The 21,207-nt window shown below is 42.0% G+C and overlaps 2 protein-coding genes across 4 annotated transcripts in view; both read right to left on the bottom strand.

Moving 5' to 3' along the window:
* Positions 1 to 9,006: 9,006 nt before the first annotated feature.
* Positions 9,007 to 11,471, bottom strand: LOC147798018 (uncharacterized). Its single transcript, XM_087141141.1, has 2 exons — positions 10,858 to 11,471; positions 9,007 to 10,344 (listed from the first exon to the last, which is right to left on the bottom strand). Exons 1-2 carry the CDS (start codon positions 11,104 to 11,106, stop codon positions 9,007 to 9,009), a joined length of 1,587 nt encoding a protein of 528 aa, XP_086997267.1. The 5' UTR covers positions 11,107 to 11,471.
* A 291-nt stretch (positions 11,472 to 11,762) lies between these two features.
* The window catches only part of LOC110986759 (uncharacterized), a 51,771-nt gene continuing 42,326 nt past the window's right edge, over positions 11,763 to 21,207 (bottom strand). For 2 of the 3 annotated variants that reach the window (XR_015426417.1, XM_087141087.1), the window contains one exon: positions 11,763 to 21,090. Coding sequence is in view for 2 of the 3 variants with exons in the window: in XM_087141087.1 (XP_086997213.1) it covers positions 21,088 to 21,090 (3 nt within the window). In the remaining variant the exon portion in view is untranslated. The remainder of the gene's footprint in view (positions 21,091 to 21,207) is intronic. The other variant, XM_087141086.1, reaches the window with a different exon arrangement.

Below are 21,207 nucleotides of genomic sequence, written 5' to 3'. Positions count from 1 at the left end.
TGAGGGATCGCTGGCACACCTACGTGATATGGAGTAAGTACAATGTATTTTGATTTTATCATTCCACACTTATACTTTACAGGAATAAAAATTCTTAGGCGTAATCCTTGAGACCATGTTGAAAAAGGAAAAGACCATGTTGAGACTAATCCTTGGACTTCAACAGGGTAGCCTCGTCATTGAGAAACTGTTATCATTTAGGGCCCTTATAAAACTTGGAAAAAATCAATAGAAATGAATTCAAACAATTTAAAACAGATTAAGTTAATAAAAGAGAAAAATAAAACAAACTGAAAGCAGTCGAACAAAACAGGATTTGTATATGGAGTTAGATAAAATGAAATACCAAAGATTATAGAATTAACGGCTAGGCGGTACTTAGAATAATAAACATAAAACACATACTTAAAGAACCAGAAAAAATGACAACAAAATTAATTTTTAACAAAACTTCAGTTGATGTTAAATCAACAATGCACACATAACACACAATAATGGAAAATGAATTAAAATACAAAAGTAAGAAAATGTGTATATATAATGCATTAGAATCAAACTGTAATTAAAATCAAAATGGAGTTACACAAGGTTTGATAGCTGTACTCTTATGACTTAAAATTGTGTGACAGTGATTAAATTAAGATAAAGGTAATGTAAAGGAGGACTGTAGGATCAACACTAGGCATGCCTTCAGTACATGTACATGGCCCATTTCTGTGAAATGACACGTGAGTATTGAACTTTAGTAGGCCTATATGTCCAATTAGATTTTGCACACATCTTGCAAATTGTTTACCCCTCCCAAGCAAGTCATTGGGTGTGATGATGTGCTGACCATGCTCATGTGCAGCTGTGATATTGCTACTTCAGTACTTGTACTAGTAAGCCATCCCATTATAAGCCCAACGTCACTTTGGCATGCTGGGGATATTTGAATTTTTGAAATGATATTTGACGCGACTGCATCAGGATGATGTAGATCCGATAATAATAGTCTGAACAACTTAGACTCTATAAATTGCCTTTTTAAAGATTCAGATATGGTCCGGCGAAACTTGGCAATAAAAACACACGGTATACTCATCAGTGTGAAGTCGCCAACTTGGTCTGGAATCAACTTGCTCCGAGTCAACTCCGTCTCAGGTCAACTTGGTCCCAAGTCAACTCGGACTCGTCAACTCTGGCAGGCAGGCACATGGCTGCAGTATGAATAGAAATCTTCCAAGCTAGTTTCAACACACTATAGCATACCTGTATTAAAGTCCAGGTATATTGCATGTACTGTTCATGTAAATTTACTGACATGTGCAAGAGATGCCTGGCCTTGTAATTTGGGAAGGCCAGGTATTTGGATGCATGATTAATTACATGTACCTCAGATGAGACAGCAAAATCTCAGTCTTTCTTGCCAGACTGACAAACCTTGGCATTTTAGTATTTCCAGAAATCTAACATTGCCTGTTCACTTTATTTACAAACATACAAACTGTATGTTAGCTTATTAAGCCTGACACAAAAGTCAATGAAAAACTTGGTTCCCAATATACTAGTAACTTCTGTGTTAAGTTGTTGTCAGTTGCTGTGGAGATCAGTGGATTTCCAAAGACTCAGACTTGAACTTAGACTTAGACCTTTTGGACTCAGACTCGAACAATGAGAACTTGGCTACCAGGACTTTAGCCCAAGCCCCCTCCCTGATTTGTAACTTTATTTTACCGCGCAAGACTGGTGGTCTATGCATTTATATGTCTGTGGTGCCAGGGCATGCACAAAATGGGAAAACAGGACATGACAAGGTTTGGAACGTTCCTTGGTATATTTGTAAGGGGAGGCTAAGGCCAAACAAAAAATTAGGTGTGTTTCCTATTGCACTGAAAAATAAGTTAGGGTGCATGGTTGGGTAAAATATTTTTTTCACTCTAAATTTTTATAGCCCAAAAAATTAGGGACGGATGATGGCCTGTATTTTTTTGGGGGGGGGATCTGTATATTTGTAACGGGTACCAAGTCAGTGTCAGATTAATACTGTACATGTGCACGTCAATATTACATATCAGCACTGTGATTGAGTAGTAAAGCAGCTGGTTGTTGGAGGCCAGATTAGACGACACTTTGGGTCTCTTTAGTTAGGGTTTTATGTGCATGTATGAGACCTGGGTGGGACCATGAGAGGGCACAATTTTCCTAGCAACGGAGGCCCCTTTGGTGGGAACTGCACCACAGGAGACTATGAAGTACCTGCATCACTGTTGCGTCGCTACCCGCAGTAAATGAACTCTCCCCACCAACATACATGACAAGGCTCTGTTTGACCAATGAGGGGTTGCTTCTGCTCAAGGCGGATGGACCTACAAGTACATTTCAGAAAGAATTCCATGATGTATGATGATCTACACTTATTCGAGCTTTTCTTCCCACCTCTAAAACTGGACATCTTTTCATTGTCTTCTTCACTCATTATCATCCTGTAATTGGCACTAAATGCGCTGCTGGATGATCAGATAAATAAATAACATAAATGTAGATGTAACAGGGATGCGGCTTGACACCCTTTGCACAAATGGACAATGGAGGAAGAAACCTTATGACACTGGTCTGAAATGCTCAAGTGTTTTCTTAGTGAATACAGCAACATTTTCACTGCTAAATTTTGACCTTTTGAAAATTGAGCCAAAATCAAAATGTAATTGGAAATTTGTAGTGGGTGAGTAAATCAGGAGTTTTGAATTAGATTAGCGGGAGTTTGATGAAATTTCACTTACCTTGAACATTCGAGGTAAAAATGTTGCTCCAGCAAGGCACTGGAGGCAAAAAAAGTTAGGGTGCGCGGAGTTCGGGGGCTTCAACAATAAATGAAGGGATGCATTGTTTTTATTGTAGGAGGAAGTCATTAAGAGAAGTTAACACCTAGAGCCAGTGATGACATCCGTATTTTATCTCCTTGTTTTTCTCAAGAAGCGGGCTGAAGAAAGACTCAAGTTCCAGTCACGGTGAGGACCCAAGTGACAGCCACTCTGACAGTGATGAGGAGCAAGAACAGTGGATGGAGAAAACAGCAGGTAGAAAAGCTGTCACTTGTCAGTCATATATGCCATCCGTGAAGAAATCAATTTTTGCAGGTAGATTTGGCCCTGCTTTCCTTCCTAACACAAATATTGAAGTTTTATCTCAATCTGTCAAATAGTTTGACAATCACTTGGAATTTGGGAATGGCAGCGGGAAAAGTATACATTCTTGGTTGACCTCTCAGAAACAAGGTGCTGTGCAAGAATGGTATGTTGGATTTTCACAAAAATGGTGTCAGAATGACCAAAAAGAGTTACTCAAAAAACTCCAGAAGGCTTCTTGAAAAATAATATGCACCTTGGTAATATTGGAAAATATGTTAAAGGGGGTAGTTTCCATCACCCATCCCCCCCAGCTATTTTGGGTAAAATTCAGAGGTTCTTCAAGAAATTTCCACTCACACAGCCAGAGTTTTCACAATTTGTTAAGTTGAGAAAACAGTCACTGGGTACCTCCTGTTGTTTGTATATGTGTCGACTGGCTGAAGATGGGCCTATTCCGAATCTTGGGCTAACAGATTGACTGAAGCCACTCACTTGTGGCTTTAATCATCTAGCCTCAGCCACACCTATTGAACATCGCCTCAAAACCTACAACTCTGATGGGGACATGCTCAAACAAAAGTACATTTATTACAGTGCATATAGACATAACTGCTCCCTTTTTGTTACTGTATTTTTACCAGGTGTAAAGGGTGAAAAAGCAGCGTTGTTGGTTCCCTGCCCCTGGGCTCAACTTCTCGCATCACTGGCCTGATAGAGTAGGCCTAAGGCGATAGCAGCGTGGTTGGTCCCCTGCCCCTGGGCTCAACTTCTCACATCACTGGCCTGATAGAGTAGGCCTAAGGCGATAGCAGCGTAGTTGGTCCCCTGCCTGTGGGCTGGCATCACTGCCCCAGTAGAGTAAGCCATCTCTTCTTTTACGAAAATAGTAGTCATGATTTTGGGTGTCGCAACACCCTAGGGACCATTGAAATCCTGCATAACCTTGTTGGATTCAGCATGGTTAGGGTTGAAGGTATAATCCGCCAGTTGTCTTTTGTGGATTATTTTACTTTGAAGCAACAAAATTACTCAAAATCTAAAAGAAGGGAACACAAGAACAAACCTGATGAAGATGAAGTTTCAGCTTAATAGCAAATGCTCCATATTCTGAGAAAACTATTCTAGGACTTGGATTTCAGATCAAAAGTTGCCGAGTCGTGTTTTAAATTGTGACTGAGTTCAGCATCTGAGAAACATTTTCATATTCAGTTGAATGCAGCTACACCTTGTCATCCCCTGACCTGATGAATTATAGAAACTGCTAGTGTCTGTTCATTGTGTCAACACTTGCGTGCATTTCTGATAGTGATTTTCCAAAAATTTGAGAAGGTTCCTGCTTGAAATCATTGTTTCTTCATGATAACCGTTTGCCCGAACAGTTTCTCACAGAATTTAGTCCTCTATCCAAACCAAGTATGCTTTTCAACAATTTGGAATGCCTTTTGGATAAATGATGGATTGTACAGTACTCTCAACCCATTTGCCCTTGTACAGGGTTCCCACAGTCATTGAAAATCCTTGGAAAAGTTGTCCCGGAAAGTCATGGAAAACTCACGGAAAATTGGTCTGAGGAAAAGTCAGGGAAATCTAGTTCGTACAAGGGTGATTTTGATGGTGGTTATGGATAGTGGACAGTGGCGATGGCAGTTGGCAGTCTTCCCGTTAATTATATCAAACAAACTTTCTGTGCAGAGTGGCAGTAAATGCCATGGAAATTGTCATATTTTAGTTCTGGAAAGTGCTGGAAAGGTCACTGAACTTGATTTTCAGATTTCATGGGAAACTTGCTTGTAACAATCAGGGCCCAATTTCACCGCGCTGCTTAGCTCAAAATTTAACACTTACAGAGGCTCTGCATATTTCACGCATATACCATAAACAGTAAGTACAGCAAAATGCATCCTAACCTTGAAGGAAAGATTTGCTTAAACTTAGTGATCTAACAACAGAAATCTCTATCCGAGCACCGCCATGAAATAGTGCTCAAGGTTAGCACATTTTTCTGCTTAAGTGAGCACGATTTTTCTTCTGATTGTATTAAGAAGCCCATGACATTGGGCCCTGACCCCACCCAGCCTGTTACACCCTGCACTCCCCACCACTGTATGGTTTATGGATTTAACAGCGACCCACAATAAGAGTCTATGTGGTGATGGGTTGATGAAATGAGGATGTTTTGCTCATTTGGGAAAAAACATGATGATTACAGTGTGACTGAAAAACCTTAGTTGACCTTTTCTTCTTGTTTTTTTTTTCATTTTTCCCTGTGTATAGATTTGGGAAGGCCTCATTGCCAGGTGAATGTACATGTACTGCCATGGCTGCCTACATGAACGTTGAGGCTGGCTAGCATCATGGTGCGAGTGGACTGACCGATGTAATCTCCAAAGTGAAGAGGCAGGTTACGTCATTAAGTAGCACAGCTAGGAGTCCTGTGTTTCATGTCATTGCTGGCTTTCTGCAAGGATGAATCTGGGAAAGGGGGGGGGGCAATTGGGGTCATGATCAAAAAGTGAGCAAAAATTGTTTTCCTTTGAAAAAATAAAATGAAAAAAAAAAATTGGGTCCTGGATTCACCCTTGGGTGCTTTTGGCTAGCTTTTAGGGCAACCCCAACCTAAGGATGGTTTTGTGCATTTGTCAACCAAGCAAGACAACAGGGATGAGGTTAAACCCTTGTAACCAGGGCAAGCTAGTTGAATGCACCCACTGCATTGGAATTGTTCACATTTTCCTGGCCTAAAGTTCCTTTTCCTTAATGGTTTATTGCTGTTTCATGACAAATTACCATTGATCAATGGTCCACATTTCATGAGACACGTTAACATGTTCAATAGTAAAACTCATGAAATGAAGTGTCTAATCATAGACATAAAATACCTTTAGACCAACAACAAAAGGGGCAGAATTTACGGAAACTCTCCATTTTAATAACTATGAGCAAATGGCTGCCTTGTCCCCTGGGGTTTCATGATTTGCTGTGCAGCACTGCTCTACATCAAAGAAGATGGATTGGAGGCAATGTGACCATTTTCCATCAAACATTATTGGGCCCTGTTGGTTTTTTTTATTAAAGTTCTTTCCCGGAACAGTACAATTTTTCCTCATAATATTTTCCTAATAATATTGTCCATTAATTATTACAAGCCATTAGTACAAACCAAGGTGCACAATATGTGAAATTCAGATGAATTCCTGACATCTCTGTTGTTATGTGAATATTTTGAAAAGCAAATTTAACATGTTAACTCAAGTTTTAGCTGATAGAGCACTGAGAACTGTGTTTCCAAAACATTTCAAAAATAAAGTCTAAAAGTTAAAATCACATACATTATGGGGATTTGTTCAGGCTTTTTGAAAGTGAGCAATGAATATGGACAAAAATTTAAGTGTTCAGAGCTCTTATTTAACTCTAACAGTCCTCAATCCTTCACCTGTTGGAGGACCGAGGACTGTTAGGGTTAAAGAAAGATCTACCTTAATTTTGACAAATATTGAACCAAAACACAAAAAGGGAACAACGTTGTAAAGACTCAGTAGTATTTTCAGTCACCATCCAAAATTTCTGATTTGTATCCAACTCAACAGACTTGTGCAGACTGTTGACATATTTCTGCCCACACTTTTGGGATCAATTGTTGTTTTCCGTAGGAGCTGTTGGTCTATAGATATTTCAGGTTTATGGTCTTCCCTGATTGATGTTACAGTATTACTGTAAAACAGCGCCCTCACTTGTTTGGAAAAGAGAAAGTGTTTAAAAATGTCACTTTTTGATTCACTAAACCCTAAAGGGGTGTCTGGAAAAATAGTTTTAACAAAGAGTACAAATCACAAGTGCTTTCAGAAGTAATGGGTCAGCAGTGTCAAAGGAATCCTCTTGTCGTAGTTCATTTTCAGACAGAAAATGGATGACAAACAATAGACACTATGGTCGAGTTTGGGTGGCCTGTTCTTGACACGGGTTTCTTGTTCTCGCACTCGAACGGCAGGAACATGACTCAAGATCACTGTTCTTGGAACAGGATCACACACCACCTCCTCGTCAGGGTTTTACAGGAACACACGGAAAAACTCGTGAGATTTCGATTTTTGAATAGCTGCAAAAAGTAGAGGGATGGCTTCCAAAGCCATAAACAATGGGAAGTTTTGCAAAATTAACATTATTTTCCGTAACACAGAAATGAATGTTCCTGTTTATATTGAAAAGAATTCAGCCCATCCACGCATTAACTCTCAAATAACGTAGCCTACATGGACGCCGCCATGTTGCATGTTGCTTGTCACTAACTACCATCGATAACCGGTTGTTTGTTCCTGGCGTTCGAGTGGCCGACCCACAAACAACAAATCGAGCTGTTCGTGAACATACGGGAACAAGCCGCCCAAACTCAGCCATTGAAATAAAAGGTGTAAAAACAAGGTAGGAGCATACAAGGATCCTATAGTTTTTGAAGAAATGTCTCAATTTCTGCTGCAATTTAGTTCCTTTTGTGATTAAATTTCTTCCCCAGCCCACCTCATATGAAAGCTGTGGGTATGCCCCAGGAGAAGCAGATCATGATGCTGATGAGAAGAGCGTGTGATCCTGTTCTTGGAACAGGATCACACACCACCTCCTCGTCAGGGTTTTACAGGAACACACGGAAAAACTCGTGAGATTTCGATTTTCCTTCTCTCCTTCAACCAGGAGAGAAGGAAGATGGAGGCCAAGATCCTATGGGACTTCACGGAGATGATTTGTGAGAATTTCAAGGAGAGGAAGTAACTCAGATAGATGCCAGTCCTCGCCTCCTTCACTGAGGAGGAACAGTTTCCAAGATTGCATGAGGGATCCGCATCAGAATCTTAGGCACTGATTCACAAAAAGGCAAGAAAAGGACTCAATCTTCTCAGAGATGCAGTTCCTTGCTTTTACCTTAGTGATGGAGCAAGTCTATCTGCATTTGTACACTACTCAAAGGATCAAAGGATCATACGTAGTGATTAATAATTTAAACAAATTATTAATTGCAAAAAATGCGCGTCATTTAATTTGGCTATTTTCTGGCATCAAAACAAGAAACTTCCGCCACAGGGTACTGAAGTCTCACGACACTTTGGTCAGCACCGGCCTTATCCAGGTCCTTTACAGCCCTGAAAATGATGTATAAAAAACTGAGTTTTAACCAAGTAATGTAAGGGCGCTGTTTACCAGTTAGAATGATATTGCGGTAATGTGAGGGCACTATTTATGAGTTGAATGATATCGCAGTAATGTGAGGGCACTGTTTATGAGTATATTCTGGTAATGTGAGGGAACTATTTGTGATTCTGAATCACAGAAATGAAGCACTTTGAAGATGTAAAAAAAAAAACAGCTTCACAGTTTTCCAAAACCTCAGTAAACACAAAATGGTAAGGGGTCCAATATTTCAGTCACTTTTTCTCAGAATGTCCTAGAGTGAGACACAAACGTGTACATCATTTTACCACAATAGGGTTGGATAGTACTGGCCAGTCTCATTCATGTCATTGCCCCCCCCCCAACTCTCTAAGACACTCCCAGTCTCCCACTTCCTTACCTCAGAGTCGTGTGATGTGAAAGGTGGCCATTTTGAAGTTGTGCAATACCCTAAGCAATTCACATCACCCAATGCTTTTGACCCTTCTGAAACACGACTAACCAATTGCATTGTCTCAAATTCTATGGTGCTCAACCAAGCATGAACATGAGCTTCAGTGTACAATAAGTAAAGTCTATGAGGTACACTTCTGGCTGAAATTTTCCAAGACAAATGTCTGATCCTTTAATTTTTGTGAGTAGTGTATATTGGTATACAGTACAATGCAGCTATAATGAACAGGGCATGGTCCATACACAATGCTTGGTGTAGCATACCTCCCCAACTAGTGTGATTTCACTGGTACTGTTCCCTTCCCTTGGACACTGTCCGCTGACAAATGTCGCAGGACCTGCAGTACCTCTGCACATCTCCAGAAACACCTGGCCAATAGAAACTGAGGCATAGTTTGTCAGTTGTCTTCTTTACACCTAGATGACCAGCCAGTGGAGAGTCATGAGCAAGCTTCAACACCTCATCCCTATACTTCTGAGGGACCACCAGCTGTTTAATAATTCTGCCTTTGTCCACTTTGGGGGACTGAAACTCTCTGAACAACAGACCTCGATACTTGACATATTTCGAAACATTAGCCTTACCCGTCACACGTGGTGGATCTTGGTCAGCAACATGTTTCCACAACTTTGCCAAAGTAGGGTCCTGTTGTTGTGCCATCAAAATCTCCTCCTTGGACACTGTTTCTCCATCGGTCTCCTTAACGAGTAGTGGTTGAAAAGCCCTGTCTTTCCGAACCTTCATCCCACGGGTTTCTACTGCTCCACCTGGAGTCTCAACGGTCTCGGTCAGCGGTGTCTCCGCGGTCACTGTCTGTGCTGGAGGAGGTTGCCATGACTCATCTGGATTCTGCGGATCTCTAGCTCCTGTGACATTTCCAATAATCAAATCATATAAAGGATTATCCATGCATAAGGCCTCAACATGACCACTGAAAAAAGGAGAGTTCACATCTATTTGGGCAACTGGCACTCGCCGGACTGTTCCATCTAAAAGGATACACGGTTGAATGCGCCCTGTCAAGTTGTCATCTCGTACTACATCTCGGCGGACAACAACAGTACTACACCCTGTATCCCTGAGGACTGTTACAGGTAACTCACCAACAAGCCCTTTCCTCACCGGCATAGAAGGCTCAATGGTGCACGCAGCACTGATAAATGGAAACGCCTTGCCGTTAGTCTGTAGAACTTCTATCTTCTCAATCTCCTCTGACTGACTTGCCGTCGCGTTCAGACAGGCTGCTCCAGTCTGGGTTGATTCCTTGGCCTCTGTATCTACCTTCAGACCTGCAACCTTATTGGACTTGTTCGACTGTTGGGAATTATTTGGATTTGACTTACAGTGCTGAGCAATATGGCCCATTTTATTACATTTGTAACATCGTCTACTAGAGTGTGGGTTGTCATGTGGATTGGTTTGACTCTTATGACCCGAGTACTTACCTCCCGTCTGGGTTTGACCCTTAGGGGTGTATGGCTTTGCTCTCATGTCAGGTTTTCTCTGTAACCAATCATGTGCCTCTAGGTAGTGATCAGCGATACTCGTCAATTCAGCAAGGTCCTTCGGCTTTCGTTCTTTCACGTAGAGTGCGAGGTCTTTGTCCGCTACTTCGAGGACCTGCTCAGAAACAAAAAGGTCTACAACTTTATTATACGATTTTTCTGTCTTCCCTAATTCAACCCACCTTTCCACATATCCTTTCAACCGATCTGCGAATTGAGCATATCGCTCACCCACTTCCCGTTTTGACGTTCTAAATTTCAGCCGGAAGCCTTCCTCTGTAAGTCTGAAACGATTAAGAAGTGCGGTTTTTACTTCAGAGAAGTCCTTAGCCTTTTCTGCTGGTAATCGTGAAAATACTTCTAAAGCTTTGCCTTTAAGAAGGGCACTAAGAGACAGGCTCCACTCATCTTCAGGCCAACCGTTCAGTTCCGCAAACTGTTCATATCGTCTGAGGTAGGCATCTATGTCATCTGTCTGATCATTAAAACAAGGAAGTTTGGGGGGTTTCGCCGAGCTCCGAGTGTACATCAATGTACTCGAGGCTCCAGGAGCAGGGTTAACAGGAGGTACATGTTCCTGCGCAATCCGCAGTTCATACGCCTTCATTTCACGTTCGTGGTCTCTTACCTTTTGTTTCTCCTCACGTTCAATTCTGCGTTCTTCCCTGTCGTAGTGATCCTGCTGTTTCTTTTCAAGCAATTGCTCTCGCTCACGAGCAAACTCAACCAGCTCTAACCCTTCCAGACCTATCTCCTGTCCTAATTTCAAAAAATCCTCAAACTCCATGTTAATGGTCAACTGAGTGATTAAAAGTACAACAATACACAAGTTATTCAACATTGGACACAATATATAAGCACATGTACTTTGACGCATGCAACTTTACAGCGATGAAGCAGCAATCGCGAATCGACCTTATCGCAGAGATCTGCAATGCAACACCGGCACCGAACAGCAATTTAGAATGAGAATGTCAATGGTAAAAAAAAAGTCACTTCTGACAACAGGAACAACTGTCCTTTTGCTTGAATAATTCAACAATTTCGCGCAATCACACTGTGTAAGGGAAGCAAAGGGGGAGGGACATAGGTTTCTATTAGAGACAGACCCTTTCAATAACCCATGCAAAGAGTCTCTAAACTCAACTTGAACCTACGCAATTTACAAGTGTATTAACCTGGTTAAACCTTACCGTCCACTTACATCAATCAACAAATCCACTACATCAAAAGAAATTTTCGCTTCCCTTACACAGTGTGATTGCGCGAAATTGTTTTTCTATTGGCTCATAACATGGCCGTTCAAATTTTGGAGTTAATTGACATTTTAACTTTTGATTCACTGTTATCAGTCCTAAATTTTTTCCTTTAATTTGAAACAAATTTATGATGTTCAGTCAAAGTGTGCAGAAAATTTGGGAGCCAAGAGGCATGTTCCGTAAACCGCATTGTTCAGTATAGTGACGTTGTACTGTACTTACATCCAAGTATTCATAACTTAAGAGGTACTCTGTAAATTGAATAGACAATTGGTCAGTTTGCTTTTGAAGAAAGACTATGGTTCGCCGTTAATTTATTTCTTTTCATCATAACGCATTGACTCATATTTATGCACATTTAAAAACATTCGTGTTTACATTTAAGTTATCACGATGCTATACATGTACTTCAAAATTTGCAAATAATGACCATTTGGAAAGACTCTAGACACTTTGATACTGCTTCGTTTGAGGACTAAAAGCTTGTAACTGTTGCATGCTTTTAAAAATTGAATGGTGTTCCCATTCAGGCAGCCATAATACTAGCACTATTCAGTCAACCCAGAGGCTGTTCTGAACCTCACTTTTAACAAATTTGCTCCAGAACAGAGATATTGACAAATGGGAAGAACCTCCAATGTAGGGCTGGATCGCTCAGTTGGTAGAGCACTGGTACGGTGTTCCAGAGGTCGCAGGTTCAAATCCTGTGGCAATTGATTTCTTTGTTCATCTTTATTTTAAGTTTTCCCTGGGCAAAATTCCATGTGCATTTTGTATTCCAAGTTGTACATCCACATTGCCAGAGCACTAGAAAAAAAAGTTTTTCACTTAAAATTATCACAAAACTGCAAACGGCAAGTCACAAATTGTTGGCTCGGTGCTGAAAGGTCATTACTGCAAAAATGTAATTTTTGAAAACACTCTGGGGGCCTTACTTTGTGCATGAAAGAAATATTTGATTTAAATTTTTTTTTTTAATAAGAGAACTATTTTTTGCAGCCAACATGTTTAAATTTAACCAATTTCCAAATTAATGTCTAAAACAGTATTTTTCACGAAACACCTTTAAGTGCATTCTAAGGACCTTTAAGTTTTAGCACTGACATGAAATTTCTTTCATTTGAAAATATTACCTTGCAAAAATGCTTTGTGTGTATGTAAATAATCAACATTTACTGCTACGACCAGTTAATTTCTATTTGCAATTGAAATAAATGCTCATTTATCTAAACTAGCTGAACAACTTGTTTGTACATGTATATCTATTTGTTAAACTGTAGTACTTTCCACTTCACCCTTCTCCTAATTTGGACCATTTTACACTGCCAGAGGTACATCTGTTTCCATCTTTAGATTTTACATTGCATTACAGCCTCATCCTACATGGAAGCCCTGCCAACATCTTCCAAGCTCCTTATATAAAGTTCCCTCTTGGAGCCTTTAAGTCTCAATCTTATAAGGGCTACAATTAACCCAATAGCAATATGGAACATTTAGAAGCTGTCCTTCAACTCCATGGGATCCTTAGAGCTCAAATACTGACAGTCCCAAGCCCTCAGCCATCCACTCCTACCCGTCCTATCAGCTATCAGGCTTCCAGGCCATGGGACTTCCACCCTTGCCCATCTCCAGTACAGAGTTTGGCTGAAAAATATTCTAAGTCCAAACAATGGAAGGTTTAACATTTAGAAACGAGCACACTTTTTCAAGAAAGTGCTATGGCATAGCGGTTAAGGACACTAACTGCAATGCACAAGGACCTGGGTTCAATTCCAGGTGGGCATGCACAATTTTGTTAAAAAACTTAGTATATAAAAAAAAAAAAAAAAAAAAACCTCCTTTTCCGGGGACCCCGGGATTTGAACCGGGGTCCCCTGGCCTGGCGGCCAGCACGCTAACCACCAGGCCGTAGGCCTCTTGATAGATATAATTTCGGAACTTATATTTAAAGGTTAGGATTGCGCAATTTCGAAAAGGTCAGAGGGCACAGCACATTTGCATGTATTTAAATAACAAAAGAGAAATTTCAATATGTTAAACGACCAACTAGACAGAATATTCAGACCTTGCATGTATTTCAGTATATTTTAGGTCAAACCTCTCTATATTTACACTTCCAAATGTTCAGTTTTATATTATGTACATGTCACTAAAAATTCAATTGGTTGAAATTTGAAAACGTACCTGGGAGAAAGATTCTACTAGGATTGAAATGTCTGGTCCTCTGAAGTTTTCAATTTAGAGAATATTTCATTGCTATATATATTCAAATTTGTCCGCTTTTCTGGATAAGTGAGGGCGCTACTGCTGTGATGTAGATCAGGGAATTCAGACAGTGTTCAGTTCGTTTTTCCTCTTTCCATTACCACTGTGCCATTAAGGCAGTGTTCAGTTCTTTTTTTCCTCTTTCCATTATCACTGTGCCGTTAAGGCAGTGTTCAATTCTGTTTTCCTCTTTCCATTACCACTGTGCCATTAAGGCAGTGTTCAGTTCGTTTTTCCTCTTTCTATTACCACTGTGCCATTAAGGCAGTGTTCAGTTCTTTTTTCCTCTTTCCATTACCACTCTGCCATTAAGGCAGTGTTCAGTTCTTTTTTTCCTCTTTCCATTACCACTGTGCCATTATGGCAGTGTTCAGTTCTTTTTTTCCTCTTTCCATTACCACTCTGCCATTAAGGCAGTGTTCAGTTCTTTTTTTCCTCTTTCCATTACCACTGTGCCATTATGGCAGTGTTCAGTTCTTTTTTTCCTCTTTCCATTACCACTGTGCCATTAAGGCAGTGTTCAGTTCTTTTTTCCTCTTTCCATTACCACTGTGCCATTAAGGCGGTGTTCAGTTCTTTTTTCCTCTTTCCATTACCACTGTGCCATTAAAGCAGAGTTCAGTTCTTTTTTCCTCTTTCCATTACCACTGTGCCATTAAGGCAGTGTTCAGTTCTTTTTTTCCTCTTTCCATTACCACTGTGCCATTAAGGCAGTGTTCAGTTCTTTTTTTCCTCTTTCCATTACCAATGTGCCATTAAAGCAGAGTTCAGTTCTTTTTTCCTCTTTCCATTACCACTGCGCCATTAAGGCAGTGTTCAGTTCTTTTTTTCCTCTTTCCATTACCACTGTGCCGTTAAGGCAGTGTTCAGTTCTTTGTTTCCTCTTTCCATTACCACTGTGCTGTTAAGGCAGTGTTCAGTTCTTTTTTTCCTTGTTCCATTACCACTGTGCCATTAAGGCAGTGTTCAGTTCTTTTTTCCTCTTTCAATTACCACTGCGCCATAAAGGCAGTGTTCAGTTCTTTTTTTCCTCTTTCCATTATCACTGTGCCATTAAGGCAGTGCTCAGTTCTTTTTTCCTCTTTCCATTACCACTGTGCCATTAAGGCAGTGTTCAGTTCTTTTTTCCTCTTTCCATTACCACTGTGCCATTAAGGCAGTGTTCAGTTCTTTTTTTCCTCTTTCCATTACCACTGTGCCATTAAGGCAGTGTTCAGTTCTTTTTTTCCTCTTTCCATCACCTCTGTGCCATTAAGGCAGAGTTCAGTTCTTTTTTCCTCTTTCCATCACCACTGTGCCATTAAGGCAGTGTTCAGTTCTTTTTTCCTCTTTCCATTACCACTGCGCCATTAAGGCAGTGTTCAGTTCTTTTTTTCCTCTTTCCATTACCACTGTGCCGTTAAGGCAGTGTTCAGTTCTTTTTTCCTCTTTCCATTACCACTGTGCCATTAAGGCAGTGTTCAGTTCTTTTTTTCCTTGTTCCATTACCACTGTGCCATTAAGGCAGTGTTCAGTTCTTTTTTCCTCTTTCAATTACCACTGCGCCATAAAGGCAGTGTTCAGTTCTTTTTTTCCTCTTTCCATTATCACTGTGCCATTAAGGCAGCGCTCAGTTCTTTTTCTCCTCTTTCCATTATCACTGTGCCATTAAGGCAGTGTTCAGTTCTTTTTTCCTCTTTCCATTACCACTGTGCCATTAAGGCAGTGTTCAGTTCTTTTTTTCTCTTTCCATTATCACTGTGCCGTTAAGGCAGTGTTCAGTTCTTTTTTTCCTTGTTCCATTACCACTGTGCCATTAAGGCAGTGTTCAGTTCTTTTTTTCCTCTTTCCATTACCACTGTGCCATTAAGGCAGTGTTCAGTTCTTTTTTCCTCTTTCCATTACCACTGTGCCATTAAGGCAGTGTTCAGTTCTTTTTTTCCTCTTTCCATTACCACTGTGCCGTTAAGGCAGTGTTCAGTTCTTTGTTTCCTCTTTCCATTACCACTGTGCCATTAAGGCAGTGTTCAGTCCTTTTTTTCTCTTTCCATTACCACTCAACCCTCAAGTAGTGTGGATGCAGCATCAACCCCTGAAACGCACATCACGTCACCAGGTCCTTCAACACCTGTGAGCCCAGGAATCTCGACGCCGATGTCTAGTCTAGCTCCACCCACACCATCTCAGCCCACCACCCCATCAACACCAACTACTACAACCCCTTCAACATCGGCTACAACAACCCCAGCAACATCTTCTACCCCAAAGATGGCACGGATGAAATACCCGACTTTCAGCGAAGATCTGAAGGACTATAAGTGATTTAGGAAACTGTTCACCCACTGTGCAGGTGGTTTGACCGAGATTGAGTGCTTCTACCAGCTCACAGAAGCAATGGTGAATAGCAGGGAACGTAATATGATCAAAGGATGCATCAATGTTCAACGTGCTTGGCAGGTGTTGGATGAATATTATGGAGATGAAGACAAGATTGTCGATAGCCTGCTGAAAGAGCTCGGTGACTTGAAGTCATATGAAATCAAAGGAAAGGTCAACCTTGAGACGGTTCGTCCAGTCACTCCAGACATTTGAGACACAGACGACAATTGGTCTTTCTGGAGAGCTGAACAGTCGGTTTATGCTGAGTAACATAAGACAGAAACTTCCTGAAGAACACAGCATCACCTTTTACAAGAGTGTAAGGGATGATAGCACATCTGATACACTCACTGGTCTTGTCAAGTAGCTGTACAGCCAACTGTTATTTCATAAGGCCAAACCTGCACATACAGAATTCTCAGCACCGAACAGAACAGGCAAGATGACCAGACCCGCCAACGCAGTCTCTGTCAACTCGGAGTGGAAGCAAGGCAAAGGTCCTCATTCAGATACCCCCAAGTGTGCCTTGCACAAAGACTCAAACACCCACTATCTGAAGATAGTAACAAGTTTCAGGGTCTACAATTGAAAGAAAAGTATGACGTCGTGAAGGAAAATTATGTCTGCACCTGATGTGGACACATCAACAACTGTGTAGTGGGCAAGCCTCCTCATGACCACCGACAGTGCCAGTTCATTCAGACATGTAGGAGTGATGAACATTTTGCCTCCATCTGCCCCAAGGTCTATGGAAATAATGACCAGGGCACTATGAGCAATCCCATAAACCGGGCTGGCAATGAGAGATCAGCCCAGTCCAACAGCATGACGAAGTTCTCACTGGCAATCCCAGTTGGAAAGCTACAAGCTACCCTGCCCACAGTTATGGGTTACCTCCGATGTGGCAACAAACGACAACTTGTAGGCATCCTCCTCGACGAGGAAGACACTCTTGAGGACAAGAATCTTCCTAGGAAGGAGGATGACATCTTCCAAAACCACGACCTCAGCCTGGCTGGTGGTGGTCAGATCCAACGAAAGCTGAGGATCCTAAACTGTGAAATTGGGGATGTGAGCGGTAGCTTTACCTACCCAATAACTGTTACTGAGATCGAAAGGCCTTGTGGGGATGCACCCGTCTGACTTCAAGAACAGCTACAGACGTATGAACACTTGACAAATGTTGAGATCAATGCTGCTCCATCTCCGGTCATTAACCTGCTGCTCAGCGTCGACAACTCACACCTCATGGTATGGGAAGAGTTCATCAGAGGCGGCAGATCAGATGACCCAGTTGCAGTACGATGCCCGCTTGGTTTATTCAGGGTGGTTCGGCAGCCAACACTGCACCACTTGTCAACTACATCAACGTAGCAGCATCCGGCTCCTTGAAAGAGTTCCTTGGACTTGAGACAGCTGGGCTGGAACCTGGAAGGTGCAAGTGTCTTTCTGATGAAGAGAAAACCGCCACTGAGACCATGCACAAGAGTGTGACACAACTTCCTGATGGCTCCTATGAAGTCCACCTGCCGTGGAAGCGATCCCCAGATGGACTCCCTGGTAACTACGACTATGCAGTCAAACGGCAGCAGAGCTTTGAAACCCAATTCCGGCATTGGCCTGAAGAATGGGAGATCTACTACTGGCAGATGAGGGACCAACTGGCTAGAGGTGTCTCCAGACATGTGACACAGGAGGAACTTGAACGAGATAGAGAAGCAGGTCGAAAGATGTGGTTCCTCCCTCATTTCGCCGTCCTGAAAGATTCAGAGACAACGCCAGTCACAGTCATGTACGATGGAAAGGCAAAGTATCAAGGACACTCCCTGAATGACTGCCTGATCAAGGGGGAGAATGTTAATGCCAGCCTCCTTGAAGTGGCCCTGCGGCTCCAGGAGAACAAAGTCGGAGTGATTGCGGATATATCAAAAATGTTCCAGGTGATCAAGATTCCTCAAAAAGAGGCATGCTTTCACCAGTTCGTATTCAGAGAGAGCCCCAACCACCCAATGCAGGTCTATAAGGTCACCAAAGTAACCTTCAGAGACAAGCCCTCACCGACTGCAGCAATAGTCACGATGAGGCATGTAGCTCGTGAGCTCGCCCCTGATGATGATCAGCTACAGCGAGTGGTCGTCGAACACTTTCATATGGAAGACCTGAGTGAATTGGTCGTGGACGTCAATGAGGCACTTGATCTGAAGTCAATACTAATCAAAACTTTGGAGAAAGGAAAGTTTAACATCCGAAAGTGGCAATCAAACCTCAAAGAGGTATGTGATGTCAAGGAGAGCAGTGAGACAGCAAGTGTGTTGGGAACAACATGGGATCTCTCATCCGACACATTGCGTGTGAAAGCAGTGACACCATTCGCTGATCCAGTCCTACAAAGCACAAGATCTTAGCATACACAGCATCATTCTATGATGTCTTTGGGATGCTTGCCAGAGTTGTCATACATCCAAGGATCATGCTGCAAAAGCTCTGGCAGATGAACATAGACTGGGATCCTCCAATGAATAATAGGCCACAACTATGCAGCATGCTGAAGAGTATCACCAAAGATCTGGAGGAGGCAGTTAGCGTTGAGATCCCACGTTGCCTAATCCCAGACAGGTTCAAGGGAAAAAGACCCCTGCCAGGTGTTTCCCTTCATGGAGCAAGTGACGCATCAGAGGACGCCATGGGCATTGGTGTGTGGCTGCGATGGTCAGAGTCCGAGGAAGCTGAGGGACAACTGTCTTTCGTCGCAGCGAGGTCTAGACTCACATTACTGAGACAGATGAGCATGCCACAGAAAGAGCTCCAGGCAATCCTGTTGCTTGCCAGACTAATGGTCACCCTCAAGAAAGCTTTGCGGCTCAACATCGCCTACTCCAGGATTTGGACTGATAGTTTGACAGTCATCAGTTGGCTCCGTGGGCAGTCAAAGTCATTTTGCTCCTATGTCACTTGCCGGGTAGGAGAAATCACAGCTGACTTTGATCCTTTAACTGATGTCTCTTTCGTGCCAACTGACCAGAACTTCACCGATGTAGTGTCCAGGGGTGGTACTGCTGCGGACATTAAGGAGGTCATCAAGGGGCCAAAGTACCTGAAACTACCTCCTCAATGCTGGCCCAGAACCCCTGAGAATGTCCCGGTGCAGCCTGGGGACCCAGAACGGAAGAAATTCCACTCGAGAAAAACCAAGACCCTGTCAGTGATGTCAAGTGGTGGATCCCAGAGCACTGCGATACTGGATGCCTCTAATTTTCCAGCTGGTCGAAACTGCAGATGGTCACGCCCGAGTACTCTCCATCCTGGAGGTGATGGCCTCGTCAGCGTGGTCGAAGTCAAGTTCGCAGGCAGTACTTGCGCTACCAGGCCCGTGACAAAACTTGTGCATCTGATGAAGCAAGATGAACACACCGACATCTGACACCTCATGGATTGTTAACTGATCAAACTTTGGAATATTGTTTCCGTTTGGACCAGTAATGAAAGGGATGGACAGTTATCTTGTAACGGTTCAGACTCTTCGGTACACATATAGTCTTGTTCATATCGTATTTGCATGTTACTGTTTGGTTTGCTTGTGACATCCGGTCACTTTTCTAGGGGCCTGGAATGTCATGAGTTAGACGTCCGGCACTTCTTGTTAGCCCCTTGCGGCTGGATTGGAGACTAGCTCCACACATGAGTTTGTTCATGTATCTAGTTCACGATTTCACAGCAGTTTGCTACCGAGTTTCGTCTCTTAATGTGTCGCTCTTTGTGACTTCCAGAACCATTTATTTCTCTTAGATGTTACAACCAGTTTGAGAAGGTATGTTATTTCACCCTTTATTATTCCTTGCCCTTAGGTATTTGTTATTTTGGCCTTAGGGGGAGGTTTTCGTGACTTTCTTCTGCCCCTTTACGCTGAGCTTCGCCACTGTTTGTACACACTATCTTGGAACATTTTGAAGATTTGAGTGCCCCCTTTAGAGTTTTCTGAAGTAATTTCTATGTTACTGGCCTTTGATTAGAAGTTGTAGATTCATGCAGTTTGTTATCATCCCGTAAGGGAGAGTGATAATGGTTACATGTAGTTGGTTCCTTGCAGGAACTATTTTTGTTTAGTTTGGCACGGAGGATTAAGTTGAGACAGACCATATTTTTGCGGGTGATTTGCCTTAGCGTAGTCTCTTTGCAGGCGTTTCCCCGAAAAGTGTGCTTTGGCGGTTGCGCATCATTTTTAGACTGGAAGACGTAGTTTCTCCAAGTTTTGAGAATCGTAGTTAATGTTTACTCTCTCTAGTTGATTCCTTTTTATTCAGGCTTTATGCATCTTTCTTTGGTTTAAATTAATAGATTTAATACTTAGAAGTGGCTGAAAACCAATACTTGTATTTTTGCTTACACATGTATTTTGTTTAATATTTTTTAAAGCTTTGTCTCAACTTACATTTACTGGTGAAGTGACACAGATAAGTGCAGATCCTGAGGTGGTTTATAATCGACAGCTTGAAACTCTTACTTCACTTGTGCATTGTATTTATGAGTGCATATTTCTCATTGTTTATGAACAGGTTAACCAACACACTTGTTGAATACTGCCACATACTGTATTACTTCACAAAGTCCAGCAAAGAGATAAAGGAAGCAACAAAGGTCACTCTAACGCTAGTCCTTCGTCTCTTTATTACAACAACTTGTAAAAGCCTGGAAGCATATTGAGTCCACAACAGTGCCATTAAGGCAGTGTTCAGTTCTTTTTTCTCTTTTCATTACCACTGCGCCATTAAGGCAGTGTTCAGTTCTTTTTTTCCTCGTTCCATTACCACTGTGCCATTAAGGCAGTGTTCAGTTCTTTTTTTCCCTTTAATCTTTCCATTACCATTGTGTGATGTAGTAGGCTTCATGGGATGGTAATAGCACCCTCTTTGGTGGATCAGCATTTTATAGCAGAGCCTCTCATGCTGCAAGCACAATGGAAATTCCTCCTGCCAGGATTACTAGGAGAAACCAATCAATGTCATCAAGTTCTGTCAATTTTATTCCAATGTTAACCCTGAAGTTGTTGGGTTATTTTGTCAGTGTTTTAGTCGAGACCATCATGTGACCATATCGAC

Source organism: Acanthaster planci, linkage group LG09, assembly GCF_054643075.1.
Source record: "Acanthaster planci isolate LZ-2023a linkage group LG09, COTS_SCS, whole genome shotgun sequence".
NCBI lineage: Eukaryota > Metazoa > Echinodermata > Asteroidea > Valvatida > Acanthasteridae > Acanthaster > Acanthaster planci.
This window is presented reverse-complemented; position numbering and strand designations above follow the sequence as displayed.

Excerpts from the sequence above, each read along its gene's own strand:
- LOC147798018 (XM_087141141.1), bottom strand. The coding sequence starts at position 11,106 with ATGCGTCAAAGTACATGTGCTTATATATTGTGTCCAATGTTGAATAAC. Across the intron at positions 10,345-10,857 it reads AACGTGAGGAGAAACAAAAG|GTCCTCGAAGTAGCGGACAA; the intron begins GTAAGAGACCAC and ends GTTTCTGAGCAG.